We start from the raw sequence: 21,146 nt of genomic DNA, 5'->3' as shown, positions 1-21,146 counted from the left end.
GGGAAGGCAAGAGAGGAACCTGGTCTAGAAGTCTCCCCAAGTCCCTATCATTGGGGCCCCATCACCAGGGGGGAAGCGAGCCAGTTGATTAAAAAGTAACCTCTCCTATAGACAGCTGGCCCCCAACTGATAACCCCAAGCAAGTCAGCCCCTTGGATAATGAATAACTTGGCTTGACCACCAAATAGAGGCACTGCACCCAATATGCTGTAGTAGAAATTGGGGCAGCTCATTCAGGTTAGCTGAGCCTTAAATTCCTCATCTGTACACTCAAAATAATAATCTCAACCCTGCCTCCAGTAGAGGGTTATTTTGAAAATCCAGTGAGATCTTGGATGCAAAGGTGCTTTGGCTATTGGGAGAGGAAAATTGAAAGGAGGAAAGGAACTTATATATATATAAGTCAAAAGGGCTCAAGCAAGACCATGTGGTGTCCCTCCAATCTGCCAGGTAGTAGTTCATTCTGAAAACACACACAGTACTGGCTGTGCTTTAAGGCAGAAGTGCCATGTGGGGCAGTGGAGCTTCAAATGGCATGCTTAGACATTGATGAAGTTATGTGCATGCAGAGCTAGCCCACCCCTCGCTACTAGATGAATAAGTAGTAGGACTTGGAAGAATATGAACACTAAAAACAAAGACTTAGAGTCCAAGCTATGTCACTGACTTCCCTGAGCCTCTGTTTCCTCATCTGTAAAATGGGAACAACATATCTCACTTATAGGGTTTTTGCAAATTTGTAAAGCTTATGTTAAATAATTTATGCCAGGTGCCTGGCACAAATGGTAGTTGTTCCTATTAATAGTGATGATAATAATAATTTCCCCTTTGCTGCTGTCTCATCCCTAAAGGTAAGGAGGCAGCACTGAATGGCTATTGATGAGAAATCCACAACCCACCTTACAATAGGCAGCTACTGGGCCCTCAATAAGCTCACTAAGCATGAAATTGAGCAAGAATACTTATCTGTCTACTTGAATGCTAATGAGGCTCTAACTAGGAAAGACAGGATGTCTGTGGAGTTCCCACGCTGGTGATGGGGCTGGTAGGTTAGAAAATGAGGTAGAGGGAGGAAGGGCAGTAGGGAAGCTAATGTCCAGGTCCCAAAAGCCAAGAGCTTCTGCCTGGCGGTGTCCCTGCAGGCAAGTTCTATAAGCCTGTTGAACACTCCTTTCCAGCGAAGGATTAAACACTCAACAAACTCAGGTGTGGTCATTTCTAAGACTGGAAGCATCACACTCATGGATTTCCAGGTTTATAAGGGTGACCCCGGTAATCCCTAAGAAATGGTCACCATGATCTGGAAGGAGGTCCACCCCAATGGGACAGCTGGTAAATGACAGCAATAGCTTCAGCAGAGAACTAGCTTTAGATCACTCTGGAAGGGGGTCTCCAGGTGAAAATTTAAAATGAAAAGAAGTAAAGAAGAAAGGGAAGAGGGGAAGGACTGGGATAGACTGACTGAACAGTTTTAGTGGATGGAACATCCAAGAGAAAACAGAGACAGTAAAAGGGAAAAGCAACAGGTGTCAGAACAGAAGGGAGGATGTGTTCCTGCTTGTGTACAGAAAGACAAACAGGAAAGGAAAGGAAATAGTGTTTCTTAAGCCCCCAGCTCTATGCTGGACATCATGCTGGGATGGTGATAGACATTATCCTATCTATCCTCCAAACATCCTGGCTAGAGCAGTAGCTCACAGATGAGAACAGTGACACTTTGGGCCACTGTGTAACTTGGTCTGTTAACTTTTCCTTTTTAATTCTCCATTCACTTTTAAACAAAACAACAATGAAAATGTTGATGTTTAGATACCGACACCTGATGAAGAAAAAATTCCATGGCTACATGATCCAGTGTGGTGGTTTTTCCCTGTTGTTTCAGTTCCTGATTTCCTACTTCAGCCCTTCCCTTTTATCTGTGAACTTTCTGATTCTTCTTTGTGAAAAAGACATACTCTTATTAAAACACTTAAATGCAAACGCAAATGTCACATAACCCTTATTTTTAACACTGCATTAAGCACATGTTTGTAAAAGAATAAATGCCTAGGTTACAAAATTCAAGACCTTTCTCAAGAATCCTAAACTTTTCATCAGCTCACCCTGAATTTTAGTTTGGAGTCAAAGCCTTGCGCCATTGAATTGACCTTGACCTTAACCTTGCTTAAGGCACCCATCAAATCCTTCTCACTTAATGGCAATTATTCTCTCTCTCTCTCTCTGTCTTTCTCCCACCAATTGTTTAGATCCCCCTGCTGGGCCTGTTCAAGTCAATCAGAAGGAAAGCCTTAATTTGCCCTTAAATCTATATTTTCAGAGCTCCTGCATTGTTTCCCTTCACAAAGCAGAGCAGAGCAGCAAGACTGCAGAGCCATCTGTATCCAACCCCTCCCACCATGAAGGTTTGTCTCCCAGTTTGCCTCTGTTTGGCTCTCTAGAGACAATCCCTCTCCTGGCTCAGTCTTTGCCTGTATAACAGAGCTATGCCAGGTAGGGCCTCTCCACCCTCAATCTCCACACCCAAATGTTATCCCTGATGTAAGACTGAGATCCACCTCGTTCATAACATTTTCCTGGATCTCCTAAGACCTTCACTCCAAATCTAAAGACCCTCTTCTTCCCCTGAATTACTTTGCCATTTCCAGAATCTTTTAGCACTATTGACTTGCAGTAAGTACAGTTGTTACTTTTATTTCCTTTCTTCCAGACTGTAAGCTCCTTGAGGGCAGGACCTATGTCTAATCTGAAGGAAGTTCGGTTTCTCTCTCTAGGATCAATCTTAAAAGGACGAGGCTTACATCTTTTGCAGATTTCTCGTTATTCAAAGCTGAGCATTCCCCTAAGAAGGAACCTTCCCTGGAAGCAAATCCCATAAGGACAAGGACCTTTGTGTCTTATTCATAGGTATCCCCAATGTGTGAGCACTCAGTTAATACACATTTAATGAAGACAATCTATAGGCTAGCATTTCATAGGATTGTTCATGATTTTTGCATTACTGCTTATCACCTAGCATTTTGCATCCCCCTTGACTAGGATCAGATTTCTGGCATGAAGTCTGTTTTACTGACTAGAACGTTCAGCCCCTTTTCATCTGCTATTTGACTTCTTCAAGTTAGAACTAGAGGCAACATTATTTGAATGCAATACCTGTCTACTTCCATGACAGCCTATTGCCCAGTGATGCCATCAGACATATGAGATTAACAGATTTCTTTAGAATTATTTTACTAAAGGTTCTATATCCTTTATGTGACATTATATGAAAACATTACTTAACACATAAAGAATAGTTGATAAATGGTTGCTCTCCTTCCTTCCTCATACAGAACATACAAAACAAGATTTCAATAACATTTGTAGTGGAGATTTAAGTTCTCTCCAATTGGTGCAAAGGCAGAGATGTCTGAGGGCAGAGAGATGTCCATGAATGTAGGATACACATAAGGACACATGTGAGTCTAGGTGTAAAGGACAACCAGCGAAGGCTTTTAAGCAAGGAACCCAATGGAATTCGATTTACATTTTTAAAAGACCCCTCTGCTATAGTATAGAGCAAGAACAAAAGCAGTTAGGAGGCACCCAATGTCTAGGCTCACAATGATGGTGGCCTTGCTTACAGGTAGTAACGGTAGTGCTAATGAACACGTAGACAAGTCTAGAATGTATTTTACAGGTAGCATTAACAGGACTTAAATGACAAATTGGATGTGGAGATGTAAAGAAAGTAGACAAATCAAGGGTGATCCCAATTTGAGGGCTGTGAACAAATGTAGGTCCTATTATTAAAGTAGGGGAGACTGCCGCAGAAACAATTTGGGAGTTGAATTAGAAAAGGAAATCAAGGATTCTGTTTTAGACAGGAGACAAGCAGTTAAAATCTCAATCTGGCCCTCATGGGAGTGGAGAGCCATTAGCATATAATCTAAAATCATGAATCTGGCTGAGATTAGAGGAATATAGGAAAGCAATTGCCCAGGACCTAGCCTGGTCCAGCAGAGGTTACTGAAAAGTGACTCAGGAGACAGAAAGAAAACCAGAGGAGCGTAGTGTCAACCAAGCCAATGAGGGGAAGGCATCCTCCCATATTTAATGAACATCCAACTCTCCACACTATCAACACTGAAGGCACCCGGTTAGGCACAGGGATTACAGAAACGAACAAGGCACAGCCCTTACCCTCAAGGAATTCACAGTCTAGAGGAATAAGGGGTAACACTCAGGAAATGGGAAAATTAAGTTTAGTTTCTTGGTAGTGCAGATTCTGATTCAACTACAGCAACACCAGAGAAAAAACAAAACACGAACCAATTGAAAAGGAACGTTAAAGCTACAAGACAGTAGTTGTGATCCTTCTGCTTTATGTATAGATCAGCAGATTTTTAGATGTATTAAACACAGGCTGTGTCACAACCCACAGGTTGCTGAACTTGTATCCTAGTCACAACTTCTAAGAGGCTTCAAGTCTAGCAAGGAAGCCTTGCAACAGAGGGACTATCAGCCACCCAGTGGCATTTCGTGTCCCCAGCAAATCAGCCTGAATGGTGAGAGTAGAGAGAGAACGAGATCACACGGCAAGTCACACTTGATCTTACCATCATCCCTCAACACAAGTGCACAAGTTAAATCCTGTTAGAATAATGACAGGAACAGCCCAAAGACAACGTGTTGTCTCAAAGAAGCAATACCTTGAGGTTCACTGAAATTGGATCTAGGCAACTACTACTGAATTTTCTTAACAATAGCCATGGGGTGGCCAGAGTTTGGGCAATAGATAGCCTGTCCCAATTCCCTGCCCCTGAGCTATTGCAGAAGCCACGTCAGTCATCGCAACAAGAGGAAGCCTAACATTCTAAAGTAACAACCAAACCCTGCACATGAACACTGCCTCTGGCGCAGAGGCTTACATTAAAATCTTATAATAGATTCTGTACGCATTTAGAGCTAGAGCTGTCTGAGGTTCTCTGAATCTAAAAGTAGCATCTCGCCAAGGTAGAAGTGAGGTAATCATTTGAACAACAAGCAAGGGAGGTGGGAGGCTGGTAAGTGGCATTTTCCCTACTGTAGCCGTGTTGGATGTGTTAACCAGAAGGACAAAGCCGCAAGCCATCAGGGACCAGGGAAGAGGAGACAGACAGAGGAAATGCATATCAAGGGCACAGAGAAGAAGATGAAGGTACAGGGGACAAGCTGATGCGTTAGGAACATACTTGTACCAGGAGAATTTGTTTTTAGATATTAGTTTTGTGTTATGGCTTTTTATATTTCTCTCTCTCCCTCCAATTTCAACCGGGTAACCTTAGGCTTTTAAATTCTTGCTTCATCTTTCTGACACTGTCGTGGCAGAAAGTTGAAGCTATCTAAAATCCATTTAGTTGATCATTCTAGCTGTGGACGGGGAGGAGGAAGGTGCCTACAAGAAGCAGACAAGCGAGAAAAGAGATTTCCCAAGTCTAGGAAGGGGACAAGAGCCAATGTCCTCTCAACCAAATAGGGACCAGGCCCTGCTCTCTGGCAAGACACTAGGAAAGTGGCAAAACTTAAGAAAGGAACAAGAGATCTCATTCCCTTTCCTGCCCAACCATGAAATGAAGAAATGCCAGTGGTCCTAATCCTGGCAGACTTGTGACTGATGAGCTAGAAAAACCTTCTAAATGCCTTGGCCAACTAAGATGTTGGAACCAGGCAGCAGTAAGGAGCTGCCAGAATGACCAAAGTTAAAGTTCAAAAGTAAACGCACTGGTGTAGCCTACTACCAGATGACCTAAGCAACAAGTTAGAAACATCATGAATAGGAAAAGTTTTGGGTTTACAACCAGACTTGACCTCTATTAAAAGCCTCATGCACTTCACAGACTGTCTGCCTATGGTAGAGCAAGCTAGCAAATTAACTGTGCCAGGACTGGAGGGAAGCGGGTGGGAGGGAAGGACCTTCCCCTTCATATACCTTCCTGAGAATCTTGGAGGAAAAAGGAATAAAGGACACTAATGAACAATAGATTTCTCTTTTTTCCTCACCCCTCCAGACAGTTTTCCCTGGATCCCTATCCTACAACGTGCCAGTCATTTCTCTCTCATCTAAACTCTGGTTGGCTGGTTTAGGCTGAAATTCCCTGGACAGCTACCCTTTGGTAGAGTCATTACATCCCAAGATTTGCAGGACATGTATTGCACATTTGATTTTATCACTTCCTCAGTCAGACTCCAAGGAATAGATTCATACCCACCATGTTCCCAAGAAACAGATTTTAATGCTCAACTGCTACTTAATGCCTTTGCAATAATCAATTTGCCAGCCCAAACTATCTATATGGGACTTGCCCTTCTTGGCCATACAACACAATAGAGACCAGAATAGAACAGACCTTGGTAAACACAGAATCAGAAAAGAGAAAATATTGTCTTACCCAAAAGATATTGTATATATATAAGGTCAGGACTAGAGGAGGATAACACCAAGGCAGATAGATAGATAGATAGATAGATAGATAGATAGATAGATCTCGGTGTTATCTGCCTCTAGTCTAGAATAACTAACAGGATAGAACTATCTCATCACAGAGTCACTGACAACCAAGTCATGCTACACTAAGCAAATTTTCTATTTTGATAGGGTGACCAAGTGTAAGAACAGGAGGAAAGAATGGCATATCATATACCTTGACCAGTAAAGTACTTGACAAAGTGTCATAATGTCCACATCAACCAGACAGGAAATGTGCACAGGATGACAGGATGACTAGGTAAACCCATCACTGCATGACTAACTAGAGTCACACTCTGCTTGGTTCCACCCCATTCAACATTTTTTTTTTTTTTTAGTTTCAGTTCTCTTAAAGAATTTATTTTAAACCTATTATACCACAGTATGTTTTATACACTGACATACAACTCCCTAATAAGATAAAGCAAAGACAAAAAAGTTTATCTTATTAGAAACAAGATACACCACCACTTATTGTCTTCAAACATTATTGCACTTTAACTTTCTTAATTTGACAAAGCATTCAAGAAACAATCTGCAGACTAGTTTTAACAGACAAATAACACCTGTAAGCAGACATGACTGTCCTAAATTGTTTATTAGGTATGAATTTTACAAACTTTACTTATATTAGCGGTAACGGTGGAGCTGGAGAGTATTGCGCCTTCTCCAAGCTGCCCGGCGAGAACCACCAATAGTATGGTGGAACTTATGGCCCTTTCCAAGGCCACGGCTCTTTCGGCCTGCAGATGTCAGCCCACGCATCTCCCTGTGCTTGTGGACTGGTTTGGTGATCCACTGGGTGTCAGGATTTCTTCTGATAGCTTTATGGAATGGATCAATGAGGATAACCTCAAAAAATTTGTATGTGGAATCTTCTCCAACCCAGTAAGAATTCAGGACTCTCAGAGCCCCACAGTGGCGTCCAGCTCGCTCCTCTGCAACGGACTGAAGGCTTCGAGCAAACTTGAGCTGGTTAACACCATGATGGACAGGCTTGCCGTAAGTTGCACCCTTAGGAACTGGGCGTTTTCGGCCACCACGGCGAACACGAATCCTATATATAACGTAACCTTGCTTGGCCTTGTAGCCCAGTCGGTGCGCTTTATCGGGCCGGGTGGGGCGGGGAGCCCTGTGGAGAGCAGAGAGCTGGCGGTACTGCCAGCAGCGGACCCTCAGAAGAAAGCGCATGACATCAGACTGCTTCTTTCTCCATAGCTCCTGGATGTACTTGTATGCACCCATCTTGGCTTACCTGATGGCTGCCGCCAGACGGAAAGGCCACCATTTTTTTCAATAATGAAAACAAAGACATAAAAGTAGTGTCCCTCGACATGTGTCAATACTACAAAATAGAGAGGTATAGCTAGTACTGCCTGAGTGAATTAAGACTCACAACTATCTCAAGAGATAGACATTAATGTTTTAAAAAATGAAATTTACTAAGAAGGGTTGGTAAATCTTGCACTTAAAAGAAATCAATATCATTAAGTATAAAATGAAGAGCTTCATCTAGCAACAGTATGAGTTGCAAGAAAAATGGAAAAAAATAACAGGGATTCAGGTTTTTCTTACTATGACCTCCTCGGTCTGCATCAACTGAACTACAATCCCCAGGTAAGGATTTAACAGTATCCTCTGTGCCTAGCTGAGTACCACTGTGGTACTATATTTCAGGCGGGCATAAATGACTTAGAGCAAGTCCACAGAAGAGTGAGCAAAATTATGAAAGGACTTGAAAACATATTTTATGAAGAATGGTTGGGGATGGGGAGATGACTGAAGGAGTCAAGAAGGCTCATAATAGTTCGAGGGGATATTTGCTTCTTGCTTCTTATATTTATGCAGAGGAGAGATTTTGCAATTTAACAGATTACTAAAGGTTGAACTAGAACCCATGGGTGCTAGTTATAAGACAGACGGATTTCAAATCAATAAAAATAACTTTTTAAAATTAATCACAACCACCCTACAGTAAAATTAAACTACCCTGTGAAATAGAGAGCTCTCAGTTACATGTGGAGCCCACCTGTTATGACCTGCTCCCTGCCGGGAAGTAGGCCAGTCCCCATCCACAGCTCAGAGACCAAGCGGCCAGCTTTCTCACAGAACCTGAAGAACCATCCAGGGCAGCTAGATCAAGTCCTGGCTAGGGATCCTGCTGTGACCCAGGAACCTGGGCTCCAGCATCTGGGCCCTTGGCATTCTTCCCAATGAACAAGTCATTTCCTCAAACACCAGTTTCAATAGGTGAAGCCACTGTTTTGTTCTTTGGTCTTCAAGAGCACGCTGATATCTTACTTTTCATTCTGTTCACTATTTCTTAAACTGGAGTCTTATCTCTCTCTGAGCCCCAATCTCTACAGGTAGGTCTCTGGAACTACCTCCAACGGGTAAGGCTGTCAAGCCCCCAAGGCATCAAACAACTGTCATCCTGGATCATTGCCTACTGCCTGTTGCCAGGAGCCCTAATGTCAGACCTGCCCATCAATTTTAGGACAACTGACAAAACTCCCTGCGCTCAGCCCCCACTATATAACACGCACTGAGGATAAAAACAATGAACAGTCCTTGTCCCCAAAGAGCTCCCAGTCTAGCAGAGAAGTCTTCATATTAGCACCTGATCACACAACTAATACTGCATATGAATGAGAAATTGGAATGTAAAGAACCACTGAGGTGTGGCATAGGGAGGGTTCTCAGAATAGACTTCAGAGGACATGGCACTTGAGCTAGGTTTTGAAGGATGACTAAAGACTTAAGAACTTTCTGAGGAAGAAGTATGCACAAGTTCGAAGACAACACAGACCCTCACTTTTACTCTCCATCCCACCTCCTTTTACCCTCTTCCTTTTCCCCCATCCATTGCACTGGCACTCCTAGTAGTGGTTATTTGGGAGACATTGCTTCTTTCCTTTAGATTTCCAAATGCATACTTCGCCCACTCCACCCTGCACCTTTATGGTCCCTTGTTCCACAACAGGAACAGATTTTGTGTCTTTACCCACATGGAAATTCAACAGATAATTTAGTTCAATTCAGTAAGTGCCGATTTATTGAGCTCTTACTATATGCTAGACACGTGGGACGTAGAGATGAAAAGAGCCTGTTCCCTGCCCTCAGGGAGCCAAGGAAACAAGGGGAGAAGCTGTCTTCTACCTGGCTCTGACTCAAATTTCCTCCACTTTCTCTCTTTCTTTTCCCACACAAACCCAAGTCCCATGAGTAATTAACAAGGTGAGTAATAGATCTTCACCCAGAAGGTACATCTTGCAAGCTTGGAAAGTTTAGCAAAAGTGGCTTTGTATAGTTTCCTTTTTTTTCTCTTTACACCTTTGAAAGGCTCTGAAGACATGGTAAATATAACTTTGAAATAAGTAGCATCTTTCTGAGAGGCAGCTGGTATAGGAGAAGTGACTTGGGGGACTTGTCACCTGGGCTGATGTAGTCTTTTCTGGGTTTCTGCCTTTCAGTGATTACCTGATCTTCTCTTTCTGTGTCTCCCCTTCAGCTCATCTGATTCTTTATCCTCCTTCTCCTCCCACCCCCACCCAAGATGGAAACGAATCTTGGAAGGCTACGAAAGATGTAGGTAAAGGGTAAAGATGTAGGTAAAGATGTAGGTAAAGTGTGTCAATACTACAAAATAGAGAGGTATAGCTAGTACTGCCTGAGTGAATTAAGACTCACAACTATCTCAAGAGATAGACATTAATGTTTTAAAAAATGAAATTTACTAAGAAGGGTTGGTAAATCTTGCACTTAAAAGAAATCAATATCATTAAGTATAAAATGAAGAGCCAACCACAAAAACAGACTTCAGAGACAAAGTGAGGATCACCCTGGCCATGCGATACTTCCATCTGGAGACCCTGCTTCTGAGTCGATGTATTTCAGAAGACGCTTTCCTCATTCATCAGAAACCCACCATTTACCATCTTTACAGGAATGACCCAGGCTTGTCTATGTCACCTGATCTGCCACAATATCCTCACCCACGATCTCACTTAACTAACCCAAGGGCCTCCCATGTTCTGAAAAGCTCACCTCAGATTCTGGCCTGCCACAGAAAAGAATTAGCCTTTCATCCTCCCAGCCACTCTCTGGCATATTTATTGTTGTTCACTGATAAAATTATTGGCTACAAACTCAAGTCGAATGAGAAGATTCACACCCCCAAAGCTCTTTTCTCTTGACAGAAAGCCACCTCAGCCTTTTGCTACCATCCTGCATTTGTTTCTCTAAACTCCACATTCTGCTAACATCAATCATGTGAAGAGAGGGCTAAAGAGAGGAGAACAGAGCTGGGATAGCAAAGACACCAGGAAGCAGCGAGAAAAGGAGGGATGGCTGTGCCTCCCTTCTCTCAGAGATGAAAAAGAGGGAGCCACCCTCTACCCGGGCACTGGCCCAGGCAACTCTCTTGTAATGATGCCGCCCAGTGCTCCAGACACCACACCGGGATGTTTCTATCCGATTAAGGCACAGTAAAGAAACCTCATATAAAGAATGAGTTTACTTTGGCTGGGCACGGAGGCTCATGCATTGTGTAATCCCAACACTTTGGGAGGCCAAGGTGGTCAGATCACCTGAAATCAGGAGTTCAAGACTGGCCTGGTGAAACCCTGTCTCTACTAAAAAGACAAAAATTAGCCAGACATGGTGGCATGTGCCTGTAGTCTCAGCTACTTGGGAGGCTGAGGCAGGAGAATTGCTTGAACCAAAGAGGCAGAGATTGCAGTGAGCCGAGATCGCACCACTGCACTCCAGCCTGGGCAACAGAGAGAGATTTTGTCTCAAAAAAAAAAAAAAAAGTATGAGTTCTAAGGGAGTAGGAGAAACCTCACTCTCTCTCCTACTCCCACCTCTCATTCCCTGTTTTCTCCCCTCCAGTCCCAGACTCCCCAACTGCTAGAGTGATTAGAGGCCCTTCAGGGAGGCCTACTCTTCCTTTTCTTTCTTCTCGTTTTTTGACTCCTAACCCTACCCCTTCCCACACTCTAGCCCTCTGCCTTTTACAGCCTCTTTTATGGCTCACCCAAAAAAATTGCAGACGTTCTTTTTGTTCTGTTACACCCCAAGAAAGAGAAAAAGAAGACATCTGGCAGGGCCGTCCCTCCCTGTGGCCCACTGCCCCTCCCACCTTCCCACAGCAAACCAGGAAACCGGAAGGAAGGAATATGGACCGAGTTCCAGCCTGCTTCTGTGAAAATGAACACCTTTTCCAGCTGAGAGGATTCATGTGAAATGCACAGTGTAAATAAACAGTTTTTCCTGAGGCCTGCAGGGTTCTAAAAATGCTATGACCATGCACTGCGAATTGGCTGAACTATTTTCAATGGAATACAAGATCAACTTAAAAGGCTTAGTTGCTTCCCTTCCTCAGGCTGTCTATCCCCCTTTATCTACTTGAATTTTTTTCCATGCCTCCCCTGCTTCCTGCAGACATGCTCCCCTCTGCTCTCTCCAGAGGAAGTGGAACTGACATGAGGGATTCAGAAGCGTTTTACCAACCCCTTAGCCTCAGGTAGCCACATAAAGCCACACAGGAGGCATGGAAAGAAGATGGTCCCTAGTACTTCCTACCATTGCATTGTTTTAGCTGCCCACATGCTTCCCTACCTATCATCCACAGGTCCACAGGAAGACCAGACACATCACCCTGTGGGCCCTAGTTCATGGATGCTTCCCATACTTCCCTGACAAACTCGAGAGGCCTATCAGGTCTGTTGCAGCAGCCAAACATAGGCACCTTAGACTCCAGCCTGCTGAAGGCCCCGGCCCCTGTGACACTGCACCCGGCCCACTCCCTGACCTGCCTCCTGAATGTGTTATCTTGTCTGTCAAAGCTGCTGTTTCTCCTCAGTGGTCGCATTTACAATTCCAGACTGGAAAATTTCTTCTTCTATTGTTCCTCAATGAAGCAGTCTTTTTCCTCACTGCCTTCCCTTGCTGGTCAATTCACCTCATCTAACCCAATATCAGAGAGGAGCCAGCTGGTGGGGGGAAGAGCTTGGCCCCCTGGAGAACTAGAGAAAGAGGATGTGGTGCCAAAGTGCCCTTTCCTCCAACACCCCACGGGATCAGGCACAGACACAAGTCTTATTCCTCGTTCGTCCTCCCTAAAAAGGTACACATACCCAGGAACATAATGTATTTCTTTAGTAAATGACCCCCATGCCACCATCATGACTCCCATTCCATCCACGACTCAGTGACCTGGCAAGAAACTGCCTTGGCCTCTGAGGTGTGCGCCACAGGGCTGTTATAATGGGGCCTCCAGCGGGGCCTTCTAGGGTGGCCACGGTTCCCCCACGACTCCAGCCTCCAGCCAGGACACAGAAAGTTTACTTCAAGAGCTGCATCATTTCCCAGCCTTCCTCTCTCTGCTCCCAGGAATTTGCCTTTGCAACACATTTGCTCCTATCCCCTGAGTCGCCTTCAGTCTCACCCCCAAGGCTTCCTGAGGCTCACTGACCCCCATCAGGCACCCCATCACAGAGTATCTTAGCCTGCCTGGAGTCACTCAGACTTCAGGCTCTGCCACCCACATCCCTCACCTATTGCCCTGGAAGGCCCCCTGAGGCCAAGGCCACACATCCATAAGCCTGCCAACATCGAAGGAGATACCTGCTGAGACTGCTAGACCCCAGAGCTGGCTAAGGCAGCCCCGCCCTGCCCGCTCTCCTCCCACCGGCCTGCCTACCATTTTAGCATTTGCATGAATTAACTCTTTTATTTGTATATCATATTAACATACCTAACATATACTTTTAGGTTAAATGTTCAGTGTGTTCACATTTTCTTTGAGGTTTAGTGTATATTATTAGGCTCCAGCTTTGTCTTCTCTGTGAAGAAATGAGCCTTATTTTCCTTTGAGAAAAATTCCTTTCAGCAGTAATGTATTTTTAGTATTAATTTTGTAAAACTGTAAAGACTGGATTCTGTAACCATTGCAAGGACAGGGAAGACAGGGGAGGGGACATTTTAGGAGTCTCCAAAAGGGGAACAGAGAAGAAACATGAGCCTCGAACAGTATTTTATTTCCTTTGCTAATGACCTAACATCTCTGTGTACAGCCTAACTCCTCACCCCACCCCCAAAATGGCCCCTACACAGGTTAAAACTAGGGAATAACAAGGCTTTACACCCCAACTACTCAACTAAGAGAAGAGAGTGCAAGCCCACAAAACAGAGGAAAGAGACAGGAGGTGAGACAGAGAAAGCCCTGCCCTACCTACAGTGACCAAAGAGTGGAGGAGATGACCCCAGGGCTCTGCAAGGAATCCACTTCCACAAGACCAAGATGAGAAGGGGTGGGGGAATCCAATAGAGCCAAACAGCTGACGGCAAAGTTTAGTATCACGCCAGGTTGCCAGCCAGTCAAAAGCCCCGTTGGCTCTAATTTTTTCACACCATCTTATTTTATTTGCTTTTAACCTTTGTTTCCCTGTAAAAGTTTGTTTTGAAAAATTCCAGTCTTGTCCTAGGCTGCTGTGGTGCAAAGCGGTGTGCTCACTCCCATGGCAATAATGCTGGCAGACAACTTTGCAGCCTCTTCCCTCCTGCCTGTTACATGTATCTCATCAGAGGGGACTTTGGAGGAAGAACAGAGGACTGGGATCAAGGAAGGGCAATAGTATAGGATGGGGAGTTTCAGCTTCCTTTGAATCTTACAACACATTAGAAGGTATTCCTCCCATCCCTAAATAGGAAAACAATTCACCCAAAACCTCACTCCTGAATCTTAAAAGCATCAAGTTCCAATTATGCCACAAGTAGAAGAAATAATTCAGAGTACTCAGATGGTGATCAGGAGTCTCATCTCATTTCTGGTGCCTAGAGACAGGCTTAACTATTACATAACGCGACTATCCAAGGAGCAAAGTGACACAGAGATACCTCTTCAACCTCACCCTCAGGCATTCCCATTTTATTTTCATCACCTCCTCTATCCAGGCCTGTCCACCTTCCTCCATGCTCTTTTACCCTCTCTCAACCAGGCGACTGCAGCAGATTTGGAGAGAGTAAGGACTCACAATTCCTTCCTGCCTCCTACTCCTCATTTTCTCCCCTCCCCTCCTTTTCCTGTGTTTGCCCACGTGGAAGGGAAAGTGGGCAGCTGGCAGTGTTTACCTCTCAGAAGTGCCCTCACATTGTCTAGGACCTAGTGCAAACCCCTTGTCTCTGAATCACTTCAACTCTTCGTAAGCTGAGGTACCTACATTTTAGCAAGTAAGGGTACCACATGCAAGTTGGGCAAGTTTAGCTCAGGAAGTGTGATGCTTGGGCTCTAAATCCTTGATGGAGGACACAAAGATCCCTGGAAAATGGGCATAATCATTTATGAAGAAAAGCAACAGAAGAGACGTAGAGGCGGCGCCACTGTTCAGTAGATCTGTCTTTCTGTCTCTGCATGTATCACCTTGGTTCGGTTTCTCCCCATCCCTCTCTCTCCTGTTCTTTCCCCCTCTCCTGTTCCCTGCTCTTCACTTTACTGCAAGACACAAGACAGGTGACAGGCCTAGGGGGCTGGGAAGGACGGGAAGTTGAATCTCACAGAAAGTCCAGCTACAGAACACAACCCAGGAGGGGCAGAAGGAGGTAGAGGACTCATGCACCCACCTGCCGCCCTGCCACCAGCTGGGTTTCTCTGCCTGCCTGCCTTCTCGCCAACCTCCTCAAAGCCTCCTGGTGGCCATCAGACCCTGTCACCACTTCCCACCGACAGAGGGAAGAACTAGGAGATAAAGTTCGTGAAATCAGGGGATAACTAACTTCCAGTGTGTCAATAACTCCCTCCTCCTTGACATTTCCCATATTTGGCGTCACTAAGACAAGGCCACCGCACAGGAGAGTCACTTACCCTTCCAAGCTGAAAACCCATGTTCTGTTGCATACAAGCTTCCACGCATGGAGATGGTTTAGTGGAAGTCAGTACCATAAATGAAAAAGGCCATTTTCTGAAGCCCCAAACCCTTGATCCATTTTAATCACCCTTGGTGTTTTATTAGAATCATCTCAGGGGGAAATAGGAGCAAAAAGAGACATCCTTAGATGACCTGAAGAGTCAGATCAATGGCCTGCCATCTCTCATGATTCTCCATCACACTCGTTTGCCTCTCTCACCGTCATCTGTTTATTTCCTATTCTCCATTTCTGACTCTGCCCATGACCCTGTCAGGCCTATTTGATTTCCTTCTGGGGTGAGAGGAGAGCACTTTTCCAGACTAGCAACAGTTAGCTTCAGGGCCCTGCTCAGTACCTGTGCCCTCCTTACCCAGGCCCTACTTTCTTCCCAGCCCCTTGCCTACGACCTTACTCAGATTATCAGAAACACTTCTAGTCACTGACTATGAGTAAAACATCCACGATAATCAGAAACTAGCCCTCATTGAGGGCCAGTTTACCCTCACTCCCCACTACCATGCTCCATCAGGTTCTCTCCACTGCAAGGCCAACAGCCTCTATCATGATGCTATTATCTCCACCTTAGCACCTCAACTGTGATGCCACAGTCCATGCCACCTCCCAGCATGCTAGTGAGACTCACTCCACTCCACTCCATTCCTATCCAATGGCTTATTTAGCCCTCGATCCATGGAGACAAGAAATGAGAGCACCTTCCAGAAACCAACTTCCAAACTTTGGCTCCCACAAGCACCCCACTGCCTAGCTCATCTGCCCCAGCCAGATCTGAACACCATGAGCAAGATCATCAGGAGTTTCCTGGGAGCCTCAACAAAATTCTGAACAGTTTACATAAAGTGGGTAGAAGTCAGTAAATGCAAATGTTTCTGGAATCATGGAAGACTGTATAAATTTCCTTTGTAAATTAGGAGAACCATATTCAGTGGAAATAGAAATAGAAAAGACTTTGAAGATTTGGCAAGTAAGTTAACCAGCTCATTCCAGGGCTGTCTCTCATAACCCTCTCAGTCCAGCCTCAGCCTCTGCTGTCACTGATCTCTCCATCTTGTCTCTGCCTTCTTCTCTGTGTCTCCGCTCTCTCTGGCCTACCTTATCTTCCACTCTCCCTACTTGCTTTTCCCCCAGACATTATAGAAGAGAGTTCCTTAGGTCGTAGGCTAGTCCAGATGGCTTTGCATTTCAACTGTTGCTCAAAGAGAGCTTGTTGGTTCCCCACAGATACATATTTAAAATCAAAAGCACTCTGCTCTTCCTTCAACATCACCTTCTCTTAGCTACCTCAGAGCTGTGCAGTCTGCACTCCTCCCAACCAATGCCAATCATTCAATGACTTGCTAAAAAGAGAGCACACGCTAGTGAGAGTAGGAAGGTCAAGGGAAATGGAGTATTGACATCAGGAGTTTCATTTTTTCTGTTCAGAACCTTCATGAACTGTACTATGCACTCTCTATTTAGGAGCCTCAGTTGGTACACACCCTGCTTGTCAAATAGAAAATTTAGAAGAGTCTTTTTCTCTCTTCCCTCAGAAATGTGTGGTCCCTGAGTCAGTCGACATTTATGGCAATGATTGCTGGGAATTTCCAATGGAGTCTTGAATCTCATCACCATTCCCTTTTCTCAAGAGAGACAACTAGGGGGGCTCCTCCCCACGACCCCACCCCAGCAATCACAACAACGGTTATGTATAACGTACAAGGTTCACCCAGGGCCTAACCATGCCACAATCCATTCTACTTCTCACCTGTTCCCTCCTCTTTCACCTCACTTCTAACAAGCTCTATGGAAGACACTTGGAAGGGCAGCCTCTCCCCATTCCTACTTCCCATCCTTTGGGTTTCCAGCTGCAGAACATACTGGCACCCTCTCTTTAGTTCAATTCTTCCCTCTCATTTCCCCAATGGAGGAGTGGCTTCTGCAATTCTCATAATCACAGTGGGGAGAGAAATGGACAACTAGAATGGCCTATTTTCCTGGCACTCTTTTAGTTCTCCACTCACTTCCTCCTAAAGTCTTTGAACTACCAGACTTAACCCCTCCCACCCCTCCCAAAGGGAGCAATAATAATAGCTAGCACTTACTGAGTGACAACTATGTACCAAGCATGGTTTGCTCAGCTTTTCTGGGACTCCAGCTCTCAGTCCTTGCAACACTCTCTCTCCTTTGTCAAACTTCCCATGTCTCAACTCCCTGTCTCATCTCTCTTTATCTCCAACTCCATCTTCTAACCAGTTACGGGGTGATCCACTGTCATTCTTCCAGGAGCCCCATCTTATGTGACTACACCCTTCAAGGATGGGCCACTCCTTTTATCTGACCATCACTAGCTACTCTCAGGAATTGTCTCATGGTCCAGGCTACCCTTTTCACCATCCAAGCCAGCTCTTACCACAACCACTGCCTCATCACCCCACTGCCAGTTTAGCCCCGATTCCTGGACCTTAAGTGTCCCCAGAAGTGACTCCATCCTTTTCCCTAGGTCCCAGAACCTATCCAGGCCCCAAGAATGGCCACAGCATTTCACACAGGTTACAAGAACTGCAATAAGCACTTTTGACTCCAGCCTTCTGCTGCCTGACTCTTCTGTCCCCGTTCCTGGCCACCTTTCCCCTCCCTCCTGCCCACTCACTTGCCCACCAACTGTTTAGCAAAGCAAAATCCCCTTTATTAAGTGATTCATTCAATATGACACTCTTATTTTCTCTTGAACAGTTCGTTTGTACTTTCAGAGTCCCAAACGCATTCTTTCTTTGGGGGAGAAAATTGCTTTACACCCTTTACTGAGAAGACACTGGATTTTGAGTGTGAAAAATGGCTGAATCAACTTCGGAAAAAAATAAAATCGTTACCCCAGGATCTCGCGAAGCAAGGACTGACTAGTAACTGTCACCACGCTTCCAAGGCTCATCATTCATTGGGCTATTGACCCGTCAATCACTTCTGCTAGGCCAATGAGCAGCAATTCCTGACACAAACGGAAGCTGGAAGACAGGCCAATCGCTCCTGGGTATTTGAGCCAATGGAGAAGTTCCTGATGCCCCCACTTGCTGGTCTCACTGCCAGGGCCTGGGCGTCACAAGCATGGGGAATAGGGAGGGGAAGGTAGCATCAGCCTAGACCCACACGCAGGTTAGAGCCTTTGGACGGGGAAGGGGAAAAGGCTTAGCACCTACTAATGGGTTTTGTTAATAGTAGTAGTGCTAGGTAGGCTGCACTGGCTGTATTCTGCCCCCACGCCTACCGTTCCCTCACTCTGTGACCCTGGGCGAGTCTATTCCTCATCCTGGGGCTCAGTTGCCTTTTCATAAGGAGAGGGTTGATTCCCCATGATCTTTCGGCTCCTTTGCTTTTGGATATTTTGGAAGACGCCCTGCCTCAAGAACGGGAGAACCCAGATTATCCACAGGCTAGTTAATTGTGAACGTCAGGGAAAGGACCAGAGTACAGAAGCACTTCCAGGATCCAGAGCCAGGAGGATGCTCAAAAGGAAGGAAGGAGAGATGCGCTTCGGCCAAAGGGAAAGCTTGGAGGGTGAAGGGAAGTGGTTGCTTACCAGAAGGGCCTCTTTGAGTGTGAACTCAAAAAATAAAGGATGACCGAGCGTGGAGGCTCATGCCTGTAATCCCAGCACTTTGGGAGGCCAAGGCGGGCAGATCACTTGAGGACAGGAGTTCGAGACCAGCCTGACCAATATGGAGAGACCCCGTCTCTACTAAAAGTACAAAGATTAGTCAGGCGTGGTGGCGGGCGCCTGTAATCCCAGCTACTTGGCTACTCGGGAGGCTGAGGCATGAGAATCGCTTGAACCCGGGAGGTGGAGGCTGCAGTGAGCCGAGATTGCACCACTGGACTCCAGCCTGGGTGACAGAGTGAGACCCTGTCTTAAAAAAAAAAAAAATAGAGGAAACATTTTGGTCCACTGTCCACTCAAACAGGGTTAGGCGGAGAGGAAAAAGCTATTGAGAATGAAGAATGCCCTTTAACCCCACTTATGGATTGTTCTGATTCTTTCCTGTAGTTTCCTGATAAAAGGTCCTTTTGAAACATTAATTCTCTTCTCACCAAGTTGAACGGAGATGTGTTCCCATAGTAAGAGTGAGGGCCCTGCATTTGCTGCCCTCGGTTTTCCCAACCAACACCAAGGCCTCCCCCCATACCCCATTCATATGCCTCAGAAGCTGACAATGCCTGTTGGGCTTTTCCAGTGAATACCAGAACACCATTTCCTGCAGCCTGAAAAGAAGACAGTATAATTATTTGGCAGCGAGAGGTGAGCATGGGTAAGGAGGGCGGAACTCTTTCACTCACACCCACCCCTCCTCCTCTCTCCTTTCCTTTTCCCCAGATTCTTTCTCCCCAGCCCTTCCATCCTCCCATCTCCTGAATCCAGCCCAGGCCACCAAAATTTTTTCTGCATTTCAGTCCCTCCCCAGAAGACCTGTTCCCTAGCACTGGTTCATCGTAGTCTGCTCCACTGAGAAATAACCGGCTCCCAGAAAGTTTGAGAAATTGATTTGCAGAAAGAGGGCACCAAATCAGTTTAGAGGCAGAGTCTGTAGTCAGTAGAGTTGGCAAACACCATTTCCCTGACCCACTGGGTATCTGAATACTTGTCATTGGCCCTTGAGAGCTCATCAACTGTGGATGTGTAATAAGCTTGTCCAGGACCAAAAGTGGCTCTTGCTGCTTAAATGTCTACCAAAAAGATTCCACTTGTCAAAGCACGTGCCTCCCTGCATTGACTTCTTTTACCCTCTGTCTCCTTTTTCTCACTTTCACACTGTTCTCCTCGTCTCTTTTCCTGTGCCCTTCTCTCTCTCTGGTTCAATTTCTTTTTTCCAGGTCAAGCAAGAAACCAGAGACATGGTGATGGCAGTGGCCCCAAGGAGGAGCTTTAAACCTGAGCACCACCCACAGGGGGCAGACCACCCTCCCGGCGCCAGTGCAAACGAATGTCAGCCCCCACCCAGGTCCTCAAGTGCTTTCCCAGTCATGTCCCAGCTGCCAGGTTTGTTCTCCAGGCCTACTACAGATGCGTTACCCTGACTCCACCCCCAACAGCCTCCAATGATTAGAACCACCGACTCCTCCCTCCCTTGCCTGCCTCCATGGCAGGCCCCTGCAGAAACCAAACATAGTCACCTTAGACTCTGGCATACTGAGACCAGGGCTTGATCCTGGACCCCTTGCCTGCCTGGCAATTTATCATTTAATAAAAATATTATTAAAGAATATTCATGCGTCTCAAATATGTGTATTGTTTCAGAATGTAGCATCAAATTACATCCCCCCTTCTTTCTCCCCTTTTTCCCCATTGTATCTTTTCTGGGATTACAATGACAAGGAGAGGCTGAGAATGAAGGTAAATTTGGGGAAAGTGCAACAATCTCCATTTCTCAGAAGAAAATGACAGTAAAGTGTGCTATACACTCAAGGGTAAGGTGTTTGGGAGTGTAGATGTCCCTGTTCCCACCAACTAAGAAGATGGACCAGCCTGGCCAACATAGTGAGACCTCGTCTCTACTAAAAATACAAAAATTAGCTGGGCGTGGTGGTGCACACCTGTAGTCCCAGCTATTCAGGAGGCTGAGGCAGGAGAATCGCTTGAACCCAGGAGGCGGAGGTTGCAGTGAGCCGAGATCGCGCCACTGCACTCCAGCCTGGGCGACAGAGCGAGACTCTGCCTCAAAAAAAAAAAAAAAAAAAAAGAAAAGAAAAAATTTGTTTCCCTGGT

At 45.5% G+C, this 21,146-nt stretch overlaps 1 protein-coding gene and 1 long non-coding RNA gene across 3 annotated transcripts; one reads left to right on the top strand and one right to left on the bottom strand.

The window, feature by feature from the left end:
- Positions 1–6,830: 6,830 nt before the first annotated feature.
- Positions 6,831–7,765, bottom strand: LOC117080159 (60S ribosomal protein L15-like). Its single transcript, XM_033204859.1, has one exon. The coding sequence runs from the start codon at positions 7,727–7,729 to the stop codon at positions 7,115–7,117; it is 615 nt and encodes a 204-aa protein (XP_033060750.1). The 5' UTR covers positions 7,730–7,765; the 3' UTR covers positions 6,831–7,114.
- A 10,634-nt stretch (positions 7,766–18,399) lies between these two features.
- On the top strand, positions 18,400–20,648 carry LOC117080997. 2 transcript variants are annotated; one of them, XR_004436047.1, is made up of 3 exons: positions 18,400–18,541; positions 19,431–19,682; positions 20,255–20,648. It is a non-coding gene; the product is annotated as an uncharacterized LOC117080997 (long non-coding RNA). The 2 variants fall into 2 exon arrangements; XR_004436048.1 differs by having other exon boundaries at positions 18,409–18,541; positions 19,618–19,682; positions 20,255–20,642.
- The last annotated feature ends 498 nt before the right edge of the window (positions 20,649–21,146 follow it).

Source organism: Trachypithecus francoisi, unplaced genomic scaffold (assembly GCF_009764315.1).
Source record: "Trachypithecus francoisi isolate TF-2019V2 unplaced genomic scaffold, Tfra_2.0 Lachesis_group8, whole genome shotgun sequence".
Lineage (NCBI taxonomy): Eukaryota > Metazoa > Chordata > Mammalia > Primates > Cercopithecidae > Trachypithecus > Trachypithecus francoisi.
The sequence above is the reverse complement of the archived record's forward strand: the minus strand, read 5'-3'. Positions and strand labels throughout refer to the sequence as shown.

Coding starts and splice junctions, on each gene's coding strand:
- LOC117080159 (XM_033204859.1), bottom strand. CDS start 7,729: ATGGGTGCATACAAGTACATCCAGGAGCTATGGAGAAAGAAGCAGTCT.